General features: G+C 37.0%; 2 protein-coding genes across 2 annotated transcripts; both read right to left on the bottom strand.

The window, feature by feature from the left end:
- Nucleotides 1–718: 718 nt before the first annotated feature.
- On the bottom strand, nt 719–20778 carry LOC139131507 (1-aminocyclopropane-1-carboxylate synthase-like protein 1). The gene is made up of 5 exons (XM_070697598.1): nt 20603–20778; nt 19940–19999; nt 5010–5152; nt 4297–4363; nt 719–810 (listed from the first exon to the last, which is right to left on the bottom strand). The coding sequence occupies exons 1-3, from the start codon at nt 20735–20737 to the stop codon at nt 5084–5086; spliced, it is 264 nt and encodes an 87-aa protein (XP_070553699.1). The 5' UTR covers nt 20738–20778; the 3' UTR covers nt 719–810; nt 4297–4363; nt 5010–5083.
- LOC139131499 (probable inactive 1-aminocyclopropane-1-carboxylate synthase-like protein 2) lies at nt 11275–18355 on the bottom strand. Its single transcript, XM_070697586.1, has 9 exons — nt 18247–18355; nt 17733–17830; nt 17275–17352; nt 16802–16902; nt 16382–16517; nt 15889–16030; nt 13889–14031; nt 12665–12818; nt 11275–12429 (listed from the first exon to the last, which is right to left on the bottom strand). Exons 4-9 carry the CDS (start codon nt 16873–16875, stop codon nt 12347–12349), a joined length of 732 nt encoding a protein of 243 aa, XP_070553687.1. The 5' UTR covers nt 16876–16902; nt 17275–17352; nt 17733–17830; nt 18247–18355; the 3' UTR covers nt 11275–12346.
- Nucleotides 20779–20923: the final 145 nt, after the last annotated feature.

Here is a 20923-nt window from a genome sequence, read left to right on the forward strand (position 1 = left end):
AATTAAAGCCAACTATGCTTTACTTGAAAGTAATACTGCTTTGACACGTGTTTTCTCAGAATTTTATGACACAAGACAGTAAACTTACTTATTATCAGCTCTCTGAATCGGCGAGTTGTTGTTTTGCATGGCTAACATGTCGTCTGAAGCAACTATGTGTGGAAGGTTCCGATTGTTAAAGGATGTTACTTACCAATTATCGACAGTTAAAAGTCAGACATTATATCGATACCTTTTGCGTTTCTTCTTCAAAAGCGTCTTTTAATTTATCCACAGTAAGTTGGAATGGTTCCCCAGTCTCTCCCGATGCCTGTCAAATCAAATAATAGAAGAGATGGCTTCGATAATAGGGCGCAAGCGGCAAAAGATATTTGCAAAACAAGTCTAACAATGCTGACATAGAACGACAAAAACATAAACGCTTCTTTGACTGATTCAGCATATCACAAAAGGGCAGAATGCACAAATGATCGGCATACCAGAGAACGAAGTGTACATTCATGTGTTTCAGAGAGGACACTGACAGTCCGTACACTGTACGTTTGATATATCGTTTGTTATCCCACGCTTGACGATAGGAACATAATTCAATTATGAACAAGAATACTTCAAATAGATTATGGGATTGAAGTAACATGCCTTTTGAGTTTCATGTAAGTTAAACGTGGTTCGATGTGATTTCACTTTGCAATTCTCTGAATGTGCACTTTACCTGACAGCCTATGTCTACATGTACTAGGTTTACCAAGGGAATTCTACCAGTCATTGTATTGATAGCGTTGTAAAATGGTGATGGAATCAGCAAGACATCTGCAATGAGAATATCAATAAAACAATAAGATCACTGAAACAAAGTTAATGCTTAACATATTTGGGAACAAAAGTGATGTAGGTCATACAGTTCATACTTTAAATGTGCAAAAAATTAATTACACCTTATCTTGAATTCGTCACACCTGAAAGACTAGGACCTAAATTTTGCGGTTTGTAGCATCGATACTTGTTGTAAATTTTGACAGTAGTTTAGGGACTTAAAATGTTTCATTTGAAATGTTTAATTGTTACAAGCACATGTATACAGTTTGTGCTGGACCAGCTGCCGAGAAATAGAAATTCGTTTCCTTGAAAAGTCATATTTGCTTATCTCTAACTATGTACATCTGGTTCGATTGACGCAATTTGGCAGGTTATCATTTTGCGTCTTCGCGTGCAATTTAAGTGTTGAACAAATGGCTATTACAGTATGTGACCACAACTTTGTTACGACCATTCGTACACAGACGTAGTCATTAATATCTATTAGAGCGTTCCATGTTAGAGACGGGGCATCGACTTTTTTCCAAACACAAATGAACACAAATCCATGTGTCTTTCTTTCGTGGATTTTCTAAATTGTTTTGTGTTGTATACTTTTTCTATTGTTATTTGTATGTAAAATGTTCGTACTCGACCGCTGTATTATCCCAATATGTAATAGTTAACCCAATATGTAATACTCACCCAATATGTAATAACACTTAACCCAATATGTAATACTAACCCAATATGTAATAACACTTAACCCAATATGTAATACTAACCCAATATGTAGTAACACTTAACCCAATATGTAATACTAACTCAATATGTAATAACACTTAACCCTATATGTAATACTAACCCAACATGTAATAACACTTAACCCTATATGTAATAAAAAATGAATTTGGGATATAATACTGACCACAATAAGACTAAAATATGCATAGCAACCATGATCACGCCCCTTCACAACCCGCAGCATTTCTAAAATTTGATAATTTTTCAAAGTTTTTTTTTTAGATTTCTTTACCCAATATGTAATACTAACCCAATATGTAAAAACGTTTCACCCAATAAGTAATAATATTCGATCCAACTTGTAATACAAAACGAATAGGTAATAAAATTTTAACAATATATAATCCTAGCCCTATACGTAATACGAGCCAAGTAAAATCGGTTTCATTCCATCGGTAAAAAATCCAGTGGCCAGTCATCAGCCAGAGTCTGTGGTGTTTTACGTAAACACTTTGTCATCTGTATCATGCATGGTGATCACTTCAAGTTTAATGCAATGTAGTTTTTCTTCATGAAATGTAATTAGGAAATCGTAATGTAATAAATGTAATAAAATTTCCATGCATTCTCTATGGGGACTTTATTACATATTGGGTTAACCCAATATGTAATAAAACGTCAATGCATTCTCTATGGGGACTTTATTACATATTGGGTTAACCCTATATGTAATAAACCTTCCATGTATTCTCTATGACGACTTTATGACATATTGGGTTAATCCAACATGTAATAAACTTTCCATGCATTCTCAATGGGGACTTTATTACATATTGGGTTAACCCAATATGTAATAAAACTTCCATGCATTCTGTACGGGGACTTTATTACATGTTAGCCCAATATGTGATAAACCTTCCATGCATTCTCTATTGGGACTTATCACATATGGGTTAAGCGGATGAAAAAACAAGACTCTGTTCCAAAATAGAGTTTATTTTCTAAAACTTCGACGTTTCGATTCCACACAGGGAATCTTCATCAAGAATCTAAAAAAACAACAAAATTACAGTAAATATTGGACTAGTAAAACGAAAAAGGGCAACACTGGCGTAAAACCATTTAAAAACTATTCGAAAAACTGAGTTGTTGGTTTATAAAAGGAACTATAGCTAAAAATCAATCTGTACAGACGAGAAGAAAATTTTGGGTTAACCCAATATGTAATAAACCTTCCATGCATTCTCTATGGGGACTTTATTACATATTGGGTTACCCAATATGTAATAAAACTTCCATGCATTCTCTTTTGGGACGTTATTACATATTTGGTTAACCTAATATGTACTATAAACTTCCATGCATTCTCTATTGGGACTTTATTACATATTGGGTTAACCCAATATGTAATAAAAGTTCAATGCATTCTCCTTAGTGGACTTTATTACATATTGGGTAACTTCCATGCATTCTCCTTGGGAGACTTTTTTACATGAAAGGTTTATTACATATTTAGTTAACCCAAAAAATATTGTGTGGGGCACATATTTTGAGACAATACCAAAAATAGATAAATGAATATTAATCCCATAAAGTAAGCCTTATAAACGAAAGGCCAGTATTATCATTCAATCGAAGTTGGTCACTTCAGCCTTTCAGAGCTATCATGTATAGTTTCTTCTCTTTATTAATCTGTTGAAACATTTATGTCTGGATAATATTCCCGTTTATTTGCCTATAATGTTATAAGAAATGTGTGTGTTTTCAGGTATTTTCCGCTGTATGAAATTAAGGAACAATTAAAATTTAAATTTAAATGCTCGACGACGGCTTGATTAGGGTACCTGGGCGTTCTCAGCTTTTTTGCAAGTTTACTGATCTCAATAATTGTCTCCACTTTTATCTACAGTTTTGAAGTGTTTTGGCTACACAGGGACGTGTTGATGGTTGTTTGGCATTTTTTGTATTATTTTGCTTAGTATTATATCCCACGTTTAGTTTTATTACATATTGGGTTAAGTGTTATTACATATTGGGTAAGTATTACATATTGGGTTAAGTGTTATTACATATTGGGTTAGTATTACATATTGGGTTAAGTGTTATTACATATTGGGTTAGTATTACATATTAGGTTAATTATTACATATTGGGGTGATACAACCGCGATAACAGTCTTAGTCGGTCGTTGGCCTACGACGTGTGAGGAATACTGTTTGTCTTGTTAACACTTTTAATGACTGGCTTCATTTGGAGACGGGCTCCTCAAAATGAGTAAAAGCAATTATTTGGATGGGAGAACATTAAGTAATTTATTTGCATGTAAAAATGGTCTGCTTGGAGGCCTTAAGGGGTGAAACATTCTGTTTGTGAGATAGAAGAGGTCAGAACTAATATATACATTTTCTTCTTTGATTTCAAATTATCGTTTACATTTCACCTATTAGATTTAGAAACTGGTAAAGCACACACATTGTTTTATTGTAATTTCTCAGTGTTACAAGCGCTGCTTTATGTAGATATTTTTCCTTAACAGGCCTGTCTTATTTCATCAATTTACTTCACCACCTGATAAACTGCGCCCTCTTAATTTCTTACGGTTATACTTATAATGATCAAATGATTAGTACACTATGCACCAAAGGAGGTTACAGAATCCAACGACAAGTGGAACTGTTTGCAGAGGAAGATGGACGCGGACATTTTTACACTTCTCACGGTTGGGGAAGAAATGAAGAAGTAACGTCATGCACTCACCTCCTGGGTCACAGAGTACGATTGTCAGTGCCGCAATGCATGAACCACAGCCATTAAGAATAACCATCTGAAAGAAAAATTAACTTCTTTAAACAAACTATGGAATAATTATCACAAATACTTAATTAGGATCTTGGGACAAATTCGCTAACCTTTGTATGAAATATTGCAGTAGGGGCTTCATGTTGTGTTGCGTTAAATACCAGACAGATTTGATCGCACTCATTTTAACACATCACCCACACATATATAACAACGCAATAATCCCGTAAGTAGGTGGACATACGGGAGATTTATGTATAATGCGCGACATTTAGCACGAGGCTCTAGGTGAAAGTTCTGCGGAGGTAATTGTAACCGAATTCGAGCATATACCTACCTGTACGAGAGGGAATTGTTACTTTCACATAGTATTAACATTTGTTATTCTGCCATTTAAGTGTTTACGTCACCGTAGTTGCATCACCAACAAAGCAAGAAGCACTATAAAAATGAGCGACCATCTTTGCATGGAAATTAAGCGCATAGGCTGAGCAGTGTTGATAAGCGGATACGTGGCACACGTATTACCAGGTGTACTCTCGGGAAGAGGCCTATTTTAATCGTTTGTTGACCACGCCTGTCTTTCAGGACTTTGGCATGTTGCAAATCTTTAAAAAGGGGAAGGTTGACCTACATACAAGCAATAAGGGCGCATGAAGCTTTTAACTCACGTTGTCAGGGTTGAGTTGCTCATGTGCATTTGCATACTTCGTCAAGAAAGAGCACAGTGTATTCTTGAAAGTCGTTATTCCCGTGAAGTCTTGTATTTCAGTATATCTGGGTCGTCGAGGTAGGGCGATTCCACTTGCGACAACTGTACAGAAGGTGCAAAGATGGACAGTCACTTTATTTTAGCCCATGATACTTGTCCTTAGATTTTGATGATTTAAAGTATTCCGACAGGTCTAACAGAAAAACAACCTTGTTTCTTTTTCGATGAGCACATTGCGTCTGAACCGTTTGCGAGAACAAAATCCCTAAGATATAATAATAATATAATAATAATAATAATACTATAATAATTTATTCTTCTAAAGCGTATAACATAGAAATACACCATCTCTATACGCTGTACAGTTAAAATCTGAAAAATAGTTACACAACACAATAAAATACATACAATGCATTTGTTCACTAGTCTAAAAATATACACAAAGGTAAAACAATTTAAAATTTAAAAAACATTTTGTCAGTAAAAAGTCTAAAAAGCTGTTTTAAAAAGGTAAGTTTTGACCTGCGATTTAAAATTATTAAAAATGTTGGTTGATCGAATGGCCTCTGGTAGCTTATTCCACAGCTTAGGAGCACACACTGAGAAAGCTCTATCGCCATAACTCTTATTGGTCTTAATTTTTGGCTGAACTAGTGATACACCAGAATTGCTCCTCATGTTTTCACGTATTGGCATCCTGACACTTATTAGTTCAGTGAGGTAACGCGGCGCTGTATTACAATGAATAATTTTAAATGTCAGACAAAGAATTTTGAATTGAATTCGCTGCTCTACTGGCAGCCAGTGAAGAGCCTGCAGGACAGGAGTCATGTGACACCTATCCCTCACCCTAATCCTGGCTACCAGCCGAGCAGCAGAATTCTGTATGAGCTGTAATTTATTTATTTCATAATCAGGCAGACCGAAAAGTAAGCTGTTACAGTAATCAATTCTAGACGTCACGAAAGCGTGAACCAATTTTTCTGCAGAATGCTGGTCCAAAAACTTACGGATTTTTCCTATTCTCCATAGGGCGTGTGATGCAGCACAACACACACTAGCCACTTGTGGTGATAAAGTAGCACCAGAATCTAGGATGACACCAAGGTCACGGACTTTATCAGATGGGGATATGAAAAGTTTTCTCTTCTGTCATTGCATATAGATAAATCACTCACCTTCTCAGCGACTAAGTCATGTGAGAGTGTATTCTCCGATGTTCCAGCATTGATAATTCCTGTGGTAAATGACGCACAAAAGACTATATTATAAAATCTCCCTTAATCAAGTTAGATCATGTGTCTTGTTCATTATTTTCAATTTTACTGGATTCTTTCACACAACCAGCACTCATGGCAACCAATAATCATTGAATTTGTCTTTAGACAACTTCAGGCTCTTCTTGAAAAATGTTAACATATATACTACGTCTCTAAGGCATCGAGATAGTTGTCATTGGATCATCAATTTATCTTTGTATAACGACTTACACGTCAAAAATTTAACAAGTTCTTTAAAGTTTATTCAGCTTAAAACTTATATAACTTCTTTATAGCTCTGTGGAAATCGCGAAATTATACACGGTGAACGACAGTGTAACTTCCTGCTGAAATGATGTATCCGATCACCAGAATATAAAATAAACATATTTGACTTAGGGTATACAGTCACCTGTAATCTAAATATGCCCATATATGGTCAAAGGGGCGTTCCTTGGTATTCAAAATGCCCATGAAAGGGCGCTGTTTTTAAAAAGCGGCCAACCCGCTTAAAATCTGTGGTTGGTTAGATACCTTTAATGTTTAGAGATTAATTTATCATCATCACTTACTTTTGGATTTTGAATCACTATATCCGTTGTCCAGACACTTTTGAAGTCCTATTTCAAGTATTGTACTATCATTCCTGATCTTCATTCCTCGCTTAGATAGCACATTGCTCTTTCCCACATAGTCTAAACTTTCCATGGCAAAAGAGGGTCCGTAACTGAGAAAAATTAAGTAACACGATTGGAACTAATTTGAGATATTGGATCTCCACATTTTTCAAATTTCTCAAAAGGTGCCCTATAGCTGAATGTTTCAATATTGCAAATTACTCACAAAAACAAGTGTATAACTTAAAAAGAAAAGAACATTAGCTCAAATTTGCAGATTAAACCGACATTACTTCATCATCTAACTATCCCAATTAGATAAATTATGGATAAATGATATATCCTATCTTACAAAAATGTCACAAATTCTAGTATTCTATGACGTTGCCAACTTTTGTTGTTTTTTATGCTACATAATTTTGAAAAAAGTCTTACTCAATGAAAAAAATGAAATAAAATACGTGAATTTAAACAGAACACAGAGAAACCTGAAAGGACTAATCCAACCAAAATATTCCAATCAATTCACTTTAGTATCTTTACATGCCAAATTCCACTACATTTTGACAAACCGTGGAAATGGCTGCTTTTAGTCTACTCTCGACTACAAAAAGTAAAACTAGGTTCAGTAAGAAAGCGTCAAGACTTTGTAGCAGGCAATAATTTTCTGACTGCCTTTATAATGCACATACTTGACAGATTGCTAGCTTAGTGATGGGACCATTGGTGTCACCGATGTTAAAAATCTGCCGAGGAGGATCGGTTATGGTACTGACATCTCATTGTACAAAGAAACTAGTATATATTGTACATGTAAACTAGGACGACTCTACCCTCTCGTAAAATACAGGTAAAAACTTCGTAAACAGCGAAATCATACACATCCTCATTTTAGCCACTGACTACTAATTGCAAGATCCACACTTTGCTGGAATTATCTTTTGCCCTCAGTAATTCAATAATATTTGAAGCCCGTTTTGTCCGATATGTAGTTAATGCTTACCGTAGGTGAAATTTCGGCGCGCTTTGATGGGGGACTGAAAAGGTCTAAGCAACTAGTATGTATATACGGTCGAGCGATAAAACTGAAATACAATGCTGACAAACGTGGACGTCGACCGAATGACTTGCCTAGCAATAGACATAGATAATAGACCACTTTATGGTCCCCTGACAAGCTTCATGGTCCAACTGTGTCATTTACCGTTCATATAGTTCGTTTTTCTAAAGTTCAGGGACGGCTCTATCATTGTTTCCCCTAGGTTAAAGATATCATATGATTCTGTAGTACAAGCATACCTCTGCTTGATATCCAGCGTGGCAGTGACGTTGCACAGCCAGTATATAACTGAAGCTATAAGATGGGGGATCGACAAATAGCTCAGAAAAATTCTCTTTCGCAGGCGTTCAGTGCCGGGACGAGTCTACAGCGCACCGTTTGATCCATGAACCGAAACAACCTCGAATAATAGTTGTCACATATTAAACACTTAAGGAATGTAAGTGGCTGTTTTTCTTTTCAAAATACAGAAAAGGCACATTTGGTAACAGCATTCTTCAGAGGGGAAAAATCTAAACTGTCAACTTAATCAACATGTATTAAACTTAAACTTTCAAGCACTGCAAAAAGAGAAAAAGGTCGTTCTCTCTATCGAGATCTAAAGCATAGTGTGCCCACGGATATAATTCTTTGCTGTGAACATTTTAACACGCCACTTGTTGTCACTACATAACTTGGCACAGTCCTCCTTGGAAGACGAACATTGACTTAATTAACTCAGTATGTACACAAATGATACTGATCATCACTTAGTTCTTGTTCTGACATACAATGATTCGCTCTAACTTACCAACCAATTTAAGAAGGTATGCCAACGATATCGCGGAAACTCCCACCTGGCTCTGACTTTTCTTGCTACCGAAGATTTTAGACAATTTCATACAGCCTTCACCCGGTTGGTCCCAACTTCAACACTCAATACAAAACACATACACCACAATTTACGACTTTGTAAAATTCATGCTCTAATTCCGAACTTGCCCGGGGCAGAACTTGATACAGGTGTCGACACATTCCGCACACATAGAATGGAAAAAACCTTTACTTAGATGGCGTATCACGACCACACATGGTTGGGGATCCTCATTAGTTAATACGTTACATGATAATGATTCCTCGAGGCATTACTGGGACTTCACCTGGCAAAATGGTAATCAACCTCACCGGTGACTTATAACTCGGTTCCTATGATGCATATCACTGACATGTAATTGTCGGCTTAATGACTCCCTATACTAAACTTCACAGTCGCTGTGCCTTGTTTTGTGCGCGCCCACGATGGGCCTGCATTCGAAGACTACGCTGTGCAGCTGTGAGCACGCGCTGCCAGACACAGCGACTGTCGGTTTTATAAGTATATGAATATTCATAAGGGTAGTGACCTCAAAAGAAACACCTATCTAACTGGGCGGAGTGAATATATAATAGTAGCGGTAGACCTATATACGTGGTATGTTTTTATTTTTCATTTTTCATTTTATTTTGCTATGCTACTTGTCATTTTGCTTTGATTAACGGGTATGTGGAGTTCATAAAGTACCCGGATCAGGCAGAAATCCTACCGGTCGCTTGCAAGAACGTCCAGACCCTGGGATTCGCGTCGCGTCTCTGAAGGGCGCGCGTGTTCCAGCAGGGGAGAACGCGAATCGCAGGGTCTCTGCCAGACTAAATGACTCCCTATCCTAAACTTGACAGTTTTTTTCTCAAAGTCAAGACAATGACGGGCCAGGCCTCAAAACGTTACATGTCAAGACAAAAATTGATGATAAGGTAACAAACTCAATGACATCAGTATACATATGGCAAACCACTACAAAAAATATTATGGTATTATAACTGAAAACGAATGCAGAACACAGTTATCCACGACCACTTTCGACTGTTTTAAAGATTCAAATTTCAGCTTGTGGCACAGCGCACCGTAAGTTCATCTCCCCTGGGCTATGCATGAACGATTCTCATAGAATGAGTCAGTAGGTCAAAGTCACGGGACGTCTACATGTCTCTGAATGTGAAGTGCGGCGTGTGAAGGCGAAGTGCGTCTCTGTAAACTATACGAACTTTACAGCTGAAATCGTTTCCAAATTTGCATATTCTAAAGAAATAGGTCTTTTTAAATACAAAGAGTCGACAAAACAAGAGGGCAGTTCCAAAACAAACCTTGTAAAAACTGGTTGAGGTTGAGCTCTCTGTTATAGTTAGTCCGTCTACTACCTTATGAGCTGCTAACGAGGTATTTGGTCAGGGCGATAAACCCCCGCGTCAGTGATGGGAAGAACAAACTAATGAAGGGGTTAGGGAGGGCAATAACAGATATAGACTGTTTTCTTTGAAATACTATACAGAGATAGCTAGCGTAAAGTAATAGGCACACACTAGACACAGGTAAGGCTTGTATAATGAAAAATAGTTTAATACAAGACATTTATTGATCATATTCATATTTTCTACACTAATAATTCCTGCCACGCCCTGTGCTTACACCCACGAATATACCCCTATGGGTGCGCGCAGAAGCGTGTCTATCGTAGAGGGGGCTATCTTAACAATATTTATTTCCTATTGGAGCTAGACAAGATTCAAATGCTAAATACAGATAAATTTAACTCTTTATGTCTGACTTAAAGTCTAAAATAGTTGAAGTTCGTATTGTTCTTTATTGATCGAATTTTTACCAACGATATATTGAACAGTTTACGAAAATTAGCGCGATCTGAATGTTGTTCTGAAACTTCTTCTCAGTTCAGGCGCGTACTACCTTGATCGTTACCATGGAAATTGTTCTAACAATCGGTGGATGAAAATGGTACTTTTCTCGCCATGCAGTTGTGAGAACTACTAGTGAAAATCTCATGTTCTCGTCGTAGCCTCAAATGTTTTGCAACCGTGAGCTTAAAACACCAAAAGCGATCACTGGAACCTGTGAACGCTTTAAAAAGTATGTCAGCTCGGAACGAATATCACTAATAGGTCTGACGTATGGAGTGACTATTGGAAATACATCAGAAAGGTATGTTCTTCAAACCAATAAAAGTATAAATGAAATGAAGGCAACCTCACACATCGGCTCTATCTTTGTTAGGGACGATTGAATGCGCGTTTGGAAACCACCTTACTTTTGCTGTTTTAACTTTCGTTTGACTCATTTCGGTACCTAGTCTGCCATGAGAGAGAGAGAGAGAGAGAGAGAGAGAGAGAGAGAGAGAGAGGAGGAGAGAGAGAGAGAGAGAGAGAGAGAGAGAGAGAGAGGGAGAGAGAGAGAGAGAGAGAGAGAGAAGAGAGAGAGAGAGAGAGAGAGGGGGGGGATTGCGGCAAAAATTTGAAATCTGGCAAGAAAATTTTATAAGAGAATGTTTATTTTAGTAATACACACATGAGAAAGAACATACCCCTACGAATAAAATATTAACATTGAAAGCCAATAACTATAGTAAGAAAATCATTTTGTGATAAAAATAAGAACATGACCTTAAAGTTTTTCAATTTAAATTACATCATCATTTGAATAAATCTGATTGAAGGCACCATGAAAGTGAACATATAGAATTTAACAATAATTAATTAGGCCTTGTCAAATGTGTTTACCTTCTCAGTAGCTGCTTTTGTATACAAAATTTCAGTTGAATCAGATCAGTAGTTTTGCAGAAATCACATTCATAGAGAGACAGACAGACAGACAGACAGACACACACACACACTTTTGAATGATTTCAAATCCCTCTATAGAGAGCTAATAAAATGCACTTTTTCCGTAGTCTCCCTATTGTCAAATGTTATACGTTAACACATCAATGTAAGATGAAGGCAAGTTTAGCCGCCATTTGCAGATTTTGTATGTGTTCTTGATCATTACGAATCTTTGACAACTATTATCAAATCTTAGCACACTATCACTTCTGAATAGGTCACTCTATAACATTTCAATTTTTAAAAAGCACAATATAGATAAGCAATATAGTCGCGCGAACTTAGGAAAGAATATACTGTTGATCGTTGTTAAGAAATGAGGCTATCCAAAGGCTATTTAAAGTGAACTTTTTGATCGATATTTTAATAATCTCAATGATTCCTAAAATATTAAGTGGGCATCCTGTTACTCTTCTGACAGATTCATAAGAACGTAGGAGTACGGTATTGGAGATAACATCACATACGGGGGTGTTTATCAATATCATAAACAGTCGTCAACGGTTGGTACGAAATTCCCTCTGGCAGATTCACATGAGGGTCGGCGGAACGTCATCTTACATATTCGCTGGGCTTCCGAGATAACAGAGAAAGACAGTTTAATTTATTGGCAAGCTATTTTGTCTCAAAAGCATTTCTTCTCGGCAGTCATTGTATCTTCAATACTTAGTATTCATTCATTTTGGCCATCACCGACAGGACATCGAAGATTGGATTTCCTTCTCTTTGCGATAACCTTATCGATCCTTTGGAGAACTGAAAAGAATGAAAGATTGAATAGTTACCAAGGACAGCTCCCTCGCATTACCTTCTGAAGGAAAGGCCGTGAGCCTCCTGCGTATTGACATAGATCTCTAGGGATTCAGTTACTCGACACAACCGACAATAGATGAAAGGAATACGGCTGAAGATTGTTATATCAACCGTCGTGTGCAACGCCACGTTTATTCCAATACATTCAATGGTTTACTTTACACATTGCTATACTCACCCAGTTGTTGTATATGATTTGGAAGAGCGAAGATAATCCGAAACCATCCTGGTTCCTGACAGTAGAAGCACTGCCCGGCGGGAATGTAGACACCAGCGTCGATGAGCTCATGAAACATTTCCAACTCCGCTTCAAATGTCAGTGGAGAAACAAACTGTGGAGGGAATTGGTTTATAAAGGTGACATTGATTACCAGACAACTATGACAAAACTCAGTCGGAAGTGGTCGAAGCTTGCTGTACTTGCGACTTAATTCAGCTATGATTTAATTCTCTCATGTTGATGCTATAGTTTTGCAATGATGGACCATGTCTTAAGGTAGTGGGCCATTATTTTGAAGTTGGGATTAGTACAGTTTTTATCAGTTTAGTTTTGTGTACATCAGGAATTATATTTCCCAAACACGGATGACATAGGAACGGAAGCCATATTGAATTTTGAATATTGGGTAATTTGTCTCTCTCGTACTACTTAGACGGTGAACTTATATTTTTGTCTTGATTTTGAAGAGAATAGTTCAAAATTTTTTCAGAGAAATGTTGAGCAAAAGTTTAAATCTTTCATGTTTGAGGTGATATAATCATTGTGCTTTAGTTTTCTTTTAGATTCGCTGAAAAGTTGTTAAATTGGCATTAGGCACATCCTTCATGGATTCCTAGCAGACGATAAATCACCATTTAGGTAACTCTGTTTGTTTTTTATTTTGTGATAGTGTTAGTGTTGACTTGAATGGTAGACAGATTTATCAAAGTTTTTTTGCACATGCGGGTTCACACATTGTTCATGTGCGATTCTGTTCATATGTTGGTACCGGTTACCTCAATCCACTACTACGTACATCTGACAAATGTTGGGCACCCAGGTGATTTATTTTCACTCTGGGGCAGCTAAGAGCTTCACCGTCACCATACTGGCAAAGACGTACCTATGAAACAGTAATCTGACAAGGGACACTTAAAAATAGTATTTTGACTGGATTTATTATAACGTAATACTTATGCGTTCTGTCTTGCAATGGCACTTTAACCCACTAATCTTCGTGACGCTATTCATAATTGTTGGTCCGAACAAAGTTAATTGTGAAAAGGCATTGCAACATTATCAGCCAAAGTGGTCTAACGTAAGCAATAAGGATAGAAAATGGCGACAAATAGTACTGAAAGCCGAAGATTAAATTTGTCGACATGGGGTCCAAATCACACTTTATCTATCGAATGTACCAACCTCTCTGAAATCCGCCCAGATGTAAAGACCCGCTGACCTTACAAGGTGTGGTATCCCCAGCTTTGTCAAGCCTTTCGACATGACGTCATAGGAATCCCTGAGTCTCTTGCGATTTGTTGGTAAATATGTTTGCCCTACCCATTCTGAAAATGATCACATTTAATTTACCGTTAAAAAACTAACTAAAAGATTGGATTTATGAACAGGTTATGTTAATATCAGATATAAATTGACGTTGCGATAAAAAGGTCGCCAACCGAACTTGACGAATGCATTACTCATTTTAATTGTACATTCTGAATTTCAATCAATTTTTCTGTCAATATTTAAACTCTTCCTGGGTGCTTTTTATGAATAAAGGTAGAGTAGTATTGAGTTTCATGCATGGTTTTTCCACAGCTTCCTGCTGGCGAATTTGTAGAATTCACTCAGACAGAGAGCTGCTTTAACAATGTCTATTTTCATATATTTATCCCTACCAGTTTGTCAGCAACTATAAAAATCATCAGAGGGATACGTATAATTTACTAACTTCTTTTCCGATGAATATGTTATCATTCAGACCAATACAGTTCAATCATTATAGGAGCATACGATACGATGAAATGGATTGGTGATAGACCATGTTTAAACTTGTGAACGAAATTCTCCTTACAAGGGAATAATCCCCTGCCTTGGATTCATCAAATAAGTGCTAAATAATAACATTGACAACATTGACCCCTGATTGCAAATCTTTACGAGAACGAGAGTTCTAACGAAGCTTATTTCAAATATGACCATTTCTATAGTTTAGATAAGTTATTGTTGGTCCACTCTATAGTGACAAAAATTAAACATAGGGCCAAAGTCCCTGAAGCTACTACAGACATGGATTCAAAATTAAGTATTTCCTGACGGTATGAAATTATCTCACTAAGGTCATCCTACAGACCTGCAAACTAAATATTAAAGCTGTTTGACCAGCGGTTTTGAAAAAACAAGTGACCCAACAGTTGACAGAGCTATGCTGTGTTATGTAGAGAATAACTTTTTGTAACGCATGTATTGATGAAGAAGTTGGATATCTTTGATAGCTCATTTCATCGATGGCCTGACTAAAAATGGCAAAATTAGCTTGAAAAATACAAAATTGATGATTTCATCATAATTTCAATACATTACATTAAGATAAAGCCTAGGAACCTGTATACCAAATATCAAAGCTATCAGATGATTAACTTTTGAGAAACAAATATTTTGACCAAAAATTGCAAAAATTGACCAAAAATACCAAATTGAAGATTCATCAAATTTCAAACTATCACACCAAGACAACCCCTAGGAACCTGTATACCAAATATCAAAGGCATCAGACAAGTAGTTTTTGAGAAACACATTTTTTGACCAAAAATGGCAAAAATTGCACCAAAAATACAAAATTGCAGATTTCGTCATATATTAATATATAAAATTAAGTTCATTTGTAGGAACCTGTATACCAAATATCAAAGCTGTCAGACCAGCGGTTTGGATGAGATAAAGTTTTGACCAAAAATGGCAAAAAAATTCCTTCAAAATACAGATATATTTCATCACAATTTGAACAAATCTAAGTTGGGTTATCCCCAGGGACCTGTATACCAAATAACAAACCTGTCTGACCAGCGATTATGAAGAAGAAGATTTTTTACCAAAAACACCTTTTTGGTGCTAAACTGCATATTTCAACAATATCAAAAAATTAAAAAAAGAAAAAAAAAGTTTCTCAAAATCATATTTTTCATCTACACAACAAATATCTAATCAGTAAGTACTGCGGTTCTCAAGATATTTGAGTGGATGGATGCCTCACAAACATACATACATACATACATACATACATACATACATACATACATACATACATACATACATACATACATACATACACAGACTGACGACGGACGCCGGACAGATACCCATCCCGATAGCTTCTATAGACTACAGTCTACAGTAGCTAAAAACGACTAGGAGTTTACCTTCATCAGACAACATACGATCAAGGGTGAACTGCATGGCAGTCGGTACAGCGAACCAGTAAGCCACTCCACCAAGAGCCGCTACTACCTGTTTATTCCAGCTGTAAATGGCACCACAGCGTAGACCAGACATGGAGAAATCCTGGAAGACATAGGTTTAATCAATAATTGTCAGGCTTCATTGTTAAAGGTATACTGTCGCCTGTTCCAATATTGCCACAGTTACCATGAAAAGAGAAAATCTAAACAAACACAGATTTTAAGCGGGTGGCCACTTTTTAAAAACAGCGCCCTCACATTGGCATTTTGAATACCAAGGAACGCCCCTTTGACCATATATGGGCATATTTAGATTACAGGCGACTATATATCTCTTAATCCTAATGTTACTATATTTCGGTTATCTATATGCTATCTTTTTGATCTGAATGTGTCGTTGTCGGAGTGCAGTATACCCATTGACGAGCTACAGCGATAGGTGCTTTGTTCTTACCTTAGAGAATCCCCATATAAAGTGGGTCATGTCTGGATCTGGCAAATCGTCCAAACTAAGAACACTGGTGAATTTAGTTTCTTCATCGAACATGGAAAGCATGTAGATCTCGTCCATTATGACATGCAACTTATGTCTGTAGTCGTGGAAATAAGGATTGATGTGTTTATCGCGTGTGTGTCATAAAAGCTAGGGACTCGACACATGAACTTTTCTGGAACCAAATATTCAACTGTGATGAAAAGTCAACAAAGAACACTGCAGGGATATAAACATAACACGGATACTCTTGACAGCATTGAGATCGGTTCATAAATCAGATGAGATTGTCTTTAATTTAATCAACGAGTCTCAAGTACTAGGTTCCTCATTCATGGCATGATGAATTTGAGTATTTGTTTTGCACGCAAAGTTACTCACCGTTTGGCAAATTGTAAACACTCTTTCATAAGTTGTTTGGAATATATATCCCCAAGTGGGTTATGTGGATTCATAATAAACAAGCCACGGACGTTGATACCCTGGAAACAAAATGTAGAGTTCAAGGACATAACTTTGAGATGCTCTTTTATAGTAATGCCGGCAATATGCAAGCCTGCAGAAAACTGGTCCTATTCAGAAATTACTAATCTTCGCTATGAATACCTTTACGTGTACCATCGACCAATAATCGAACTCCTGACTATTTGAAAGGAAGTTCAAAAAGCATTGCTTCGGCCATAACAGGGTGTTGTATTGAATCAATATTTGTCAAATTCATTAATGGGAGTGATATTATTGATTTTCATGGCGGAAACTATCACATGAAGCCTCTAGGTATGTAAGGTAAGCTCCCGTCATCAAAAATATGTGATACAAAACATTCCAAAAATATTTTGACAGATGATGGATACCTTTACTGTCGCTTGATCAAGAGCATCTTCTAATTTATCCACGGTCAGTTGGAATGGTTGCCCAGTTTCTTGCGATTCCTGTCACAGCACATGAAACGAAACAACATCCATAATACAGCGTATTTCAAAAGAAATATTTTCCCAAGTGAGTGTACGAATGTCTTTGCCGTGTATAAATCAGTTAAAAGGGGCTGTTTGTGCCAGAGTTTATGTCACCGTTCTTTCGAAAGCGGCTTGAGTTGACTGTTAGTATGCATTAGAATTATCGTTATCCTACGAATTTCAAAGAAACTGAGAAACAAAGAAACAGACCGTACTTGTATGATTTACCATTTTTGTAATATTTTTTACGGTGAAAAAAATAATATGTTGTATAAAGTATTAAAAACAGACTCGAGGCGAATCTTGAAGGTGTGAGAGAGTCGGCCTATGTTATAAATGACTTGGTTGCACTTTACCTGACTGGTGAGGTCAACATGGACTAGATTTACCAGAGGTAGTCTATTAGAGTCAGTGCTGATGGCGTTGTAATATGGTGTTGGGATCAGCCAGGCATCTGCAAAAACATTGTGAATTGTTACTTAGATAAACAATGAGAGGCGTACGACGAATGGACACTGAAAGAGCAAACCGTGAATCTTAGACACGTGTCATTTAAAACAGACAAAAATGCGTTGCGTTGTTCTCCACCATATGATCAAGCAACTACTTATGTGCTGTTACCTTTAGTCAACTCTGACCCCAACTGGGGATTGACCACTAGATATTAGACGATGTGATGTTAGAGATTTGGAGGGTGTGATAAGACATGGAAAGAATATGCGGTGCGAAAACTGTTGAAATATCTAAACCTTTGGGGCTTTTTTGGAAAATTATATATCTTCAAAATCTAAAAGTGTGAAATGAGCAACGGTTGGAATGTTTCAACCCTTTCTCAGAGTGTTAGGTGAAGCAATTACCATCCGTACTCACCACCTGGGTCACAGAGTACAATTGTCAGTGCCGCAATGCATGAACCGCAACCATTAAGAATTACAAGCTGAAAGAATACATATTTATTAAAACATCCAATTAACCATGTTCACTATGACTATGCTGGTTTTGATGATTTAGGATAGTATGCGACCTTTTGCCCAAACTTTTCTTAAATAATCTTTCAACTATCCTCTCTTGGAATTACGAATAAAAAATTGGGTGTCATCGTGCGAATTTTGGTACTGGCGAAGCAAATTACCCAAGATTTACCGATATCTGAAATTCGAAATGGCCGCCACTCCGGTGTTAACTAACGAGAAAAATAAAATTTTCGATTTTCGAAAAACTTAGACGGTTAAAAAGTTTTCTTACTCACAGAGCTTTTAAATGAACTCTCATAAGTGATAGATCAGAAAAGGTTGTAAAAATTTGAGAGTCCGAATATCTGTCCCCGAGGCGAATTCTACCTTAGATGTGCTTGCTAGACTCATAAAACTAGGGAGCCGCTACGCTTTGACGTTTTCGTGCATGCAGCTTGCCCCATAGTTTGCTCACAATACCGAAATTCAATCACAAACACCTATAAATACTAAGATCTGGTGATCATCGAGGCTGTATGTTTGTTTGGTCGTAGCTCCATAACAAGAAAGACGGACTTTCCTCTTTCGGCATGCCTGACCTATCAGGTCAAACAGACAGTGGAGGTCTGTATTCTACCGTTTATAGTCGCACGTTGGCGATGAAAGCGTGGCGTAATGCCCGTAGGAAGGAAACTAAATATCGTGTATGCGTCTTCTGTAATCATTGACAGCATCTGCAGTGGAGGTTATATTTAGAATCATCGACATTCATAATCAACTGATTTCAGCCTATCGCCCTGAGAATAGATTTTGAATCATTTACATGAGAAACTTATTCCAGCCTATCACCTTGTGATAAGATTGAAAATCATTTAATGACCAACTTATTTCAGCTTATCATCCTCAGATAAGATTCGGAGAATCATTTTTATGCATAATCAACCTGCCTATCGCCCAAAGGTTACACAGAGAATCATTTACACGACAAACTCATTCAGCCGATCGTCCATAGGTTAGACTGAGAATCGATATATCCATATTCGGCTTATTCCAGTCTTTTCCTTAGAGAACATCTCACATGTAATCGTTAACTCTGGCGCCGAAGGAATTAAGCCTTCCACATTTTGGAAAAAGGGGTTCCCCTTAACCCTTTATGATCCCTTGGATTTATGGCATTCCATATGTCTTTGATGGAGAAAATGGACCAACCGACAGTTAAACAAGACAAAAATACTTGCATTGTCAGGGTTGAGTTGCTCATGCGCGTTTGCATACTTCGTCAGGAAAGAACACAGTGTATTCTTGAAAGTCGTTATTCCCGTGAAGTCTTTGTATTTCAGGATATCTGGGTCGTCGAGGTAAGGCGATTTCACTTGCGACAACTGTACAAAAAGATGAAAATTCCACGTTTCTGTTTTTGATAACGCTAATTGCTGATTGGTGCTGACTATTCAAAATATAATGCCTTGTGAATAGAATTGCGTCTTTCCTTTTATTGATGACCTTTGACACATTAACCCTCAGTGGTACCATTTGGTTGGTTTCACAATCTCAAAGGTATTCAAAAAACGTGCCTTTCTTTGCACATTACATGTAGATAAACCACTCACCTTCTCAGCGATGATGTCATTAGAGATTGTATTCTCCGCTGTCCCAGCATTGATCACGCCCTAAAATAAATAATGCATGGCAGATAGACTTAATAGCAGATCGTCCTTCGGTAAATGCAGATCATCAAGTCCGATTGATTTCAGCTCACTTTGATTCATTGAGGTGAATAAGCGCCTCGAGGACATAAATTCGGATCCTAAAGCTTTCACAGTTGTCTTCTGATTTACCACTAGTAGGGGAGGGGAGGGGTCTCATTTAAAAGCTTGACGAGTAACAAAACTTATTTTTACGGAAACCAAAATATTATTTCACATGTATCTAATAGATTGATGCCGGCCATTTTGAGTTTCAAAATATCTGGTAATTTTGTCTCAGTAGTACCAAAATTTGCTTGGTGATACCTGATCTTTATTCTTGATTTGGTGAGAGAATGGCTGAAGGTTTTATTGCGAAAAGTTTGAGCAAAAGTGTAAGTCTTCAATTTCTTGAGGCGCATGCTACATTAAAGAGTAACTGGTAAATTGCTGGTAAATCGGTTACAATAGTTTTAAAAGTTTTTGTTCGCAACATATAAAAATGCAACAGCACGATTGCTTACTTTGAAGACGTCATTTTAAATAGTTGATTAAAATTTTCATGTATCTTGTTCCAGTATTACTTACGCTTGGGTTGGCATCACTATAGCCGTTTGTCTGACACTTTAGCATGCCAATTTCGAGTATTGAGCTGTCGTTCATGATCCTTAGCCCTCGTTTGGACAGTACATTGCTCTTTCCAACAGAATTTGATATATCCATGGTAGCAAAGGGGCTGTATATTGTAAGAATTGATGAAAAACAGATTTGATTATTATCCATGCCATGAGAACAAACAAACAAACAATAGAAATTTAAAACATAAGTACAAAATAAGTGCAATAGAATTCCCCTATATTTGGAATTACTTTTGTTATTCTGCAGTTTGAATAAAAAATAGCGTCAATG

The sequence above is a fragment of the Ptychodera flava genome, chromosome 1, assembly GCF_041260155.1.
Source record: "Ptychodera flava strain L36383 chromosome 1, AS_Pfla_20210202, whole genome shotgun sequence".
NCBI classification, from domain to species: Eukaryota; Metazoa; Hemichordata; class Enteropneusta; family Ptychoderidae; genus Ptychodera; species Ptychodera flava.

Coding starts and splice junctions, on each gene's coding strand:
- LOC139131499 (XM_070697586.1), bottom strand. CDS start 16,875: ATGAATCCACATAACCCACTTGGGGATATATATTCCAAACAACTTATG. Junction 14,032..15,888: donor TCGTATGTTGTCTGATGAAG/GTAAACTCCTAG, acceptor GATCATTTTCAG/AATGGGTAGGGCAAACATAT. Junction 12,819..13,888: donor TCTGGGCGGATTTCAGAGAG/GTTGGTACATTC, acceptor TTCCCTCCACAG/TTTGTTTCTCCACTGACATT.
- LOC139131507 (XM_070697598.1), bottom strand. CDS start 20,737: ATGGATATATCAAATTCTGTTGGAAAGAGCAATGTACTGTCCAAACGA. Junction 20,000..20,602: donor ATAGTGATGCCAACCCAAGC/GTAAGTAATACT, acceptor TATTTATTTTAG/GGCGTGATCAATGCTGGGAC. Junction 5,153..19,939: donor ATGACATCATCGCTGAGAAG/GTGAGTGGTTTA, acceptor CCTTCTGTACAG/TTGTCGCAAGTGGAATCGCC.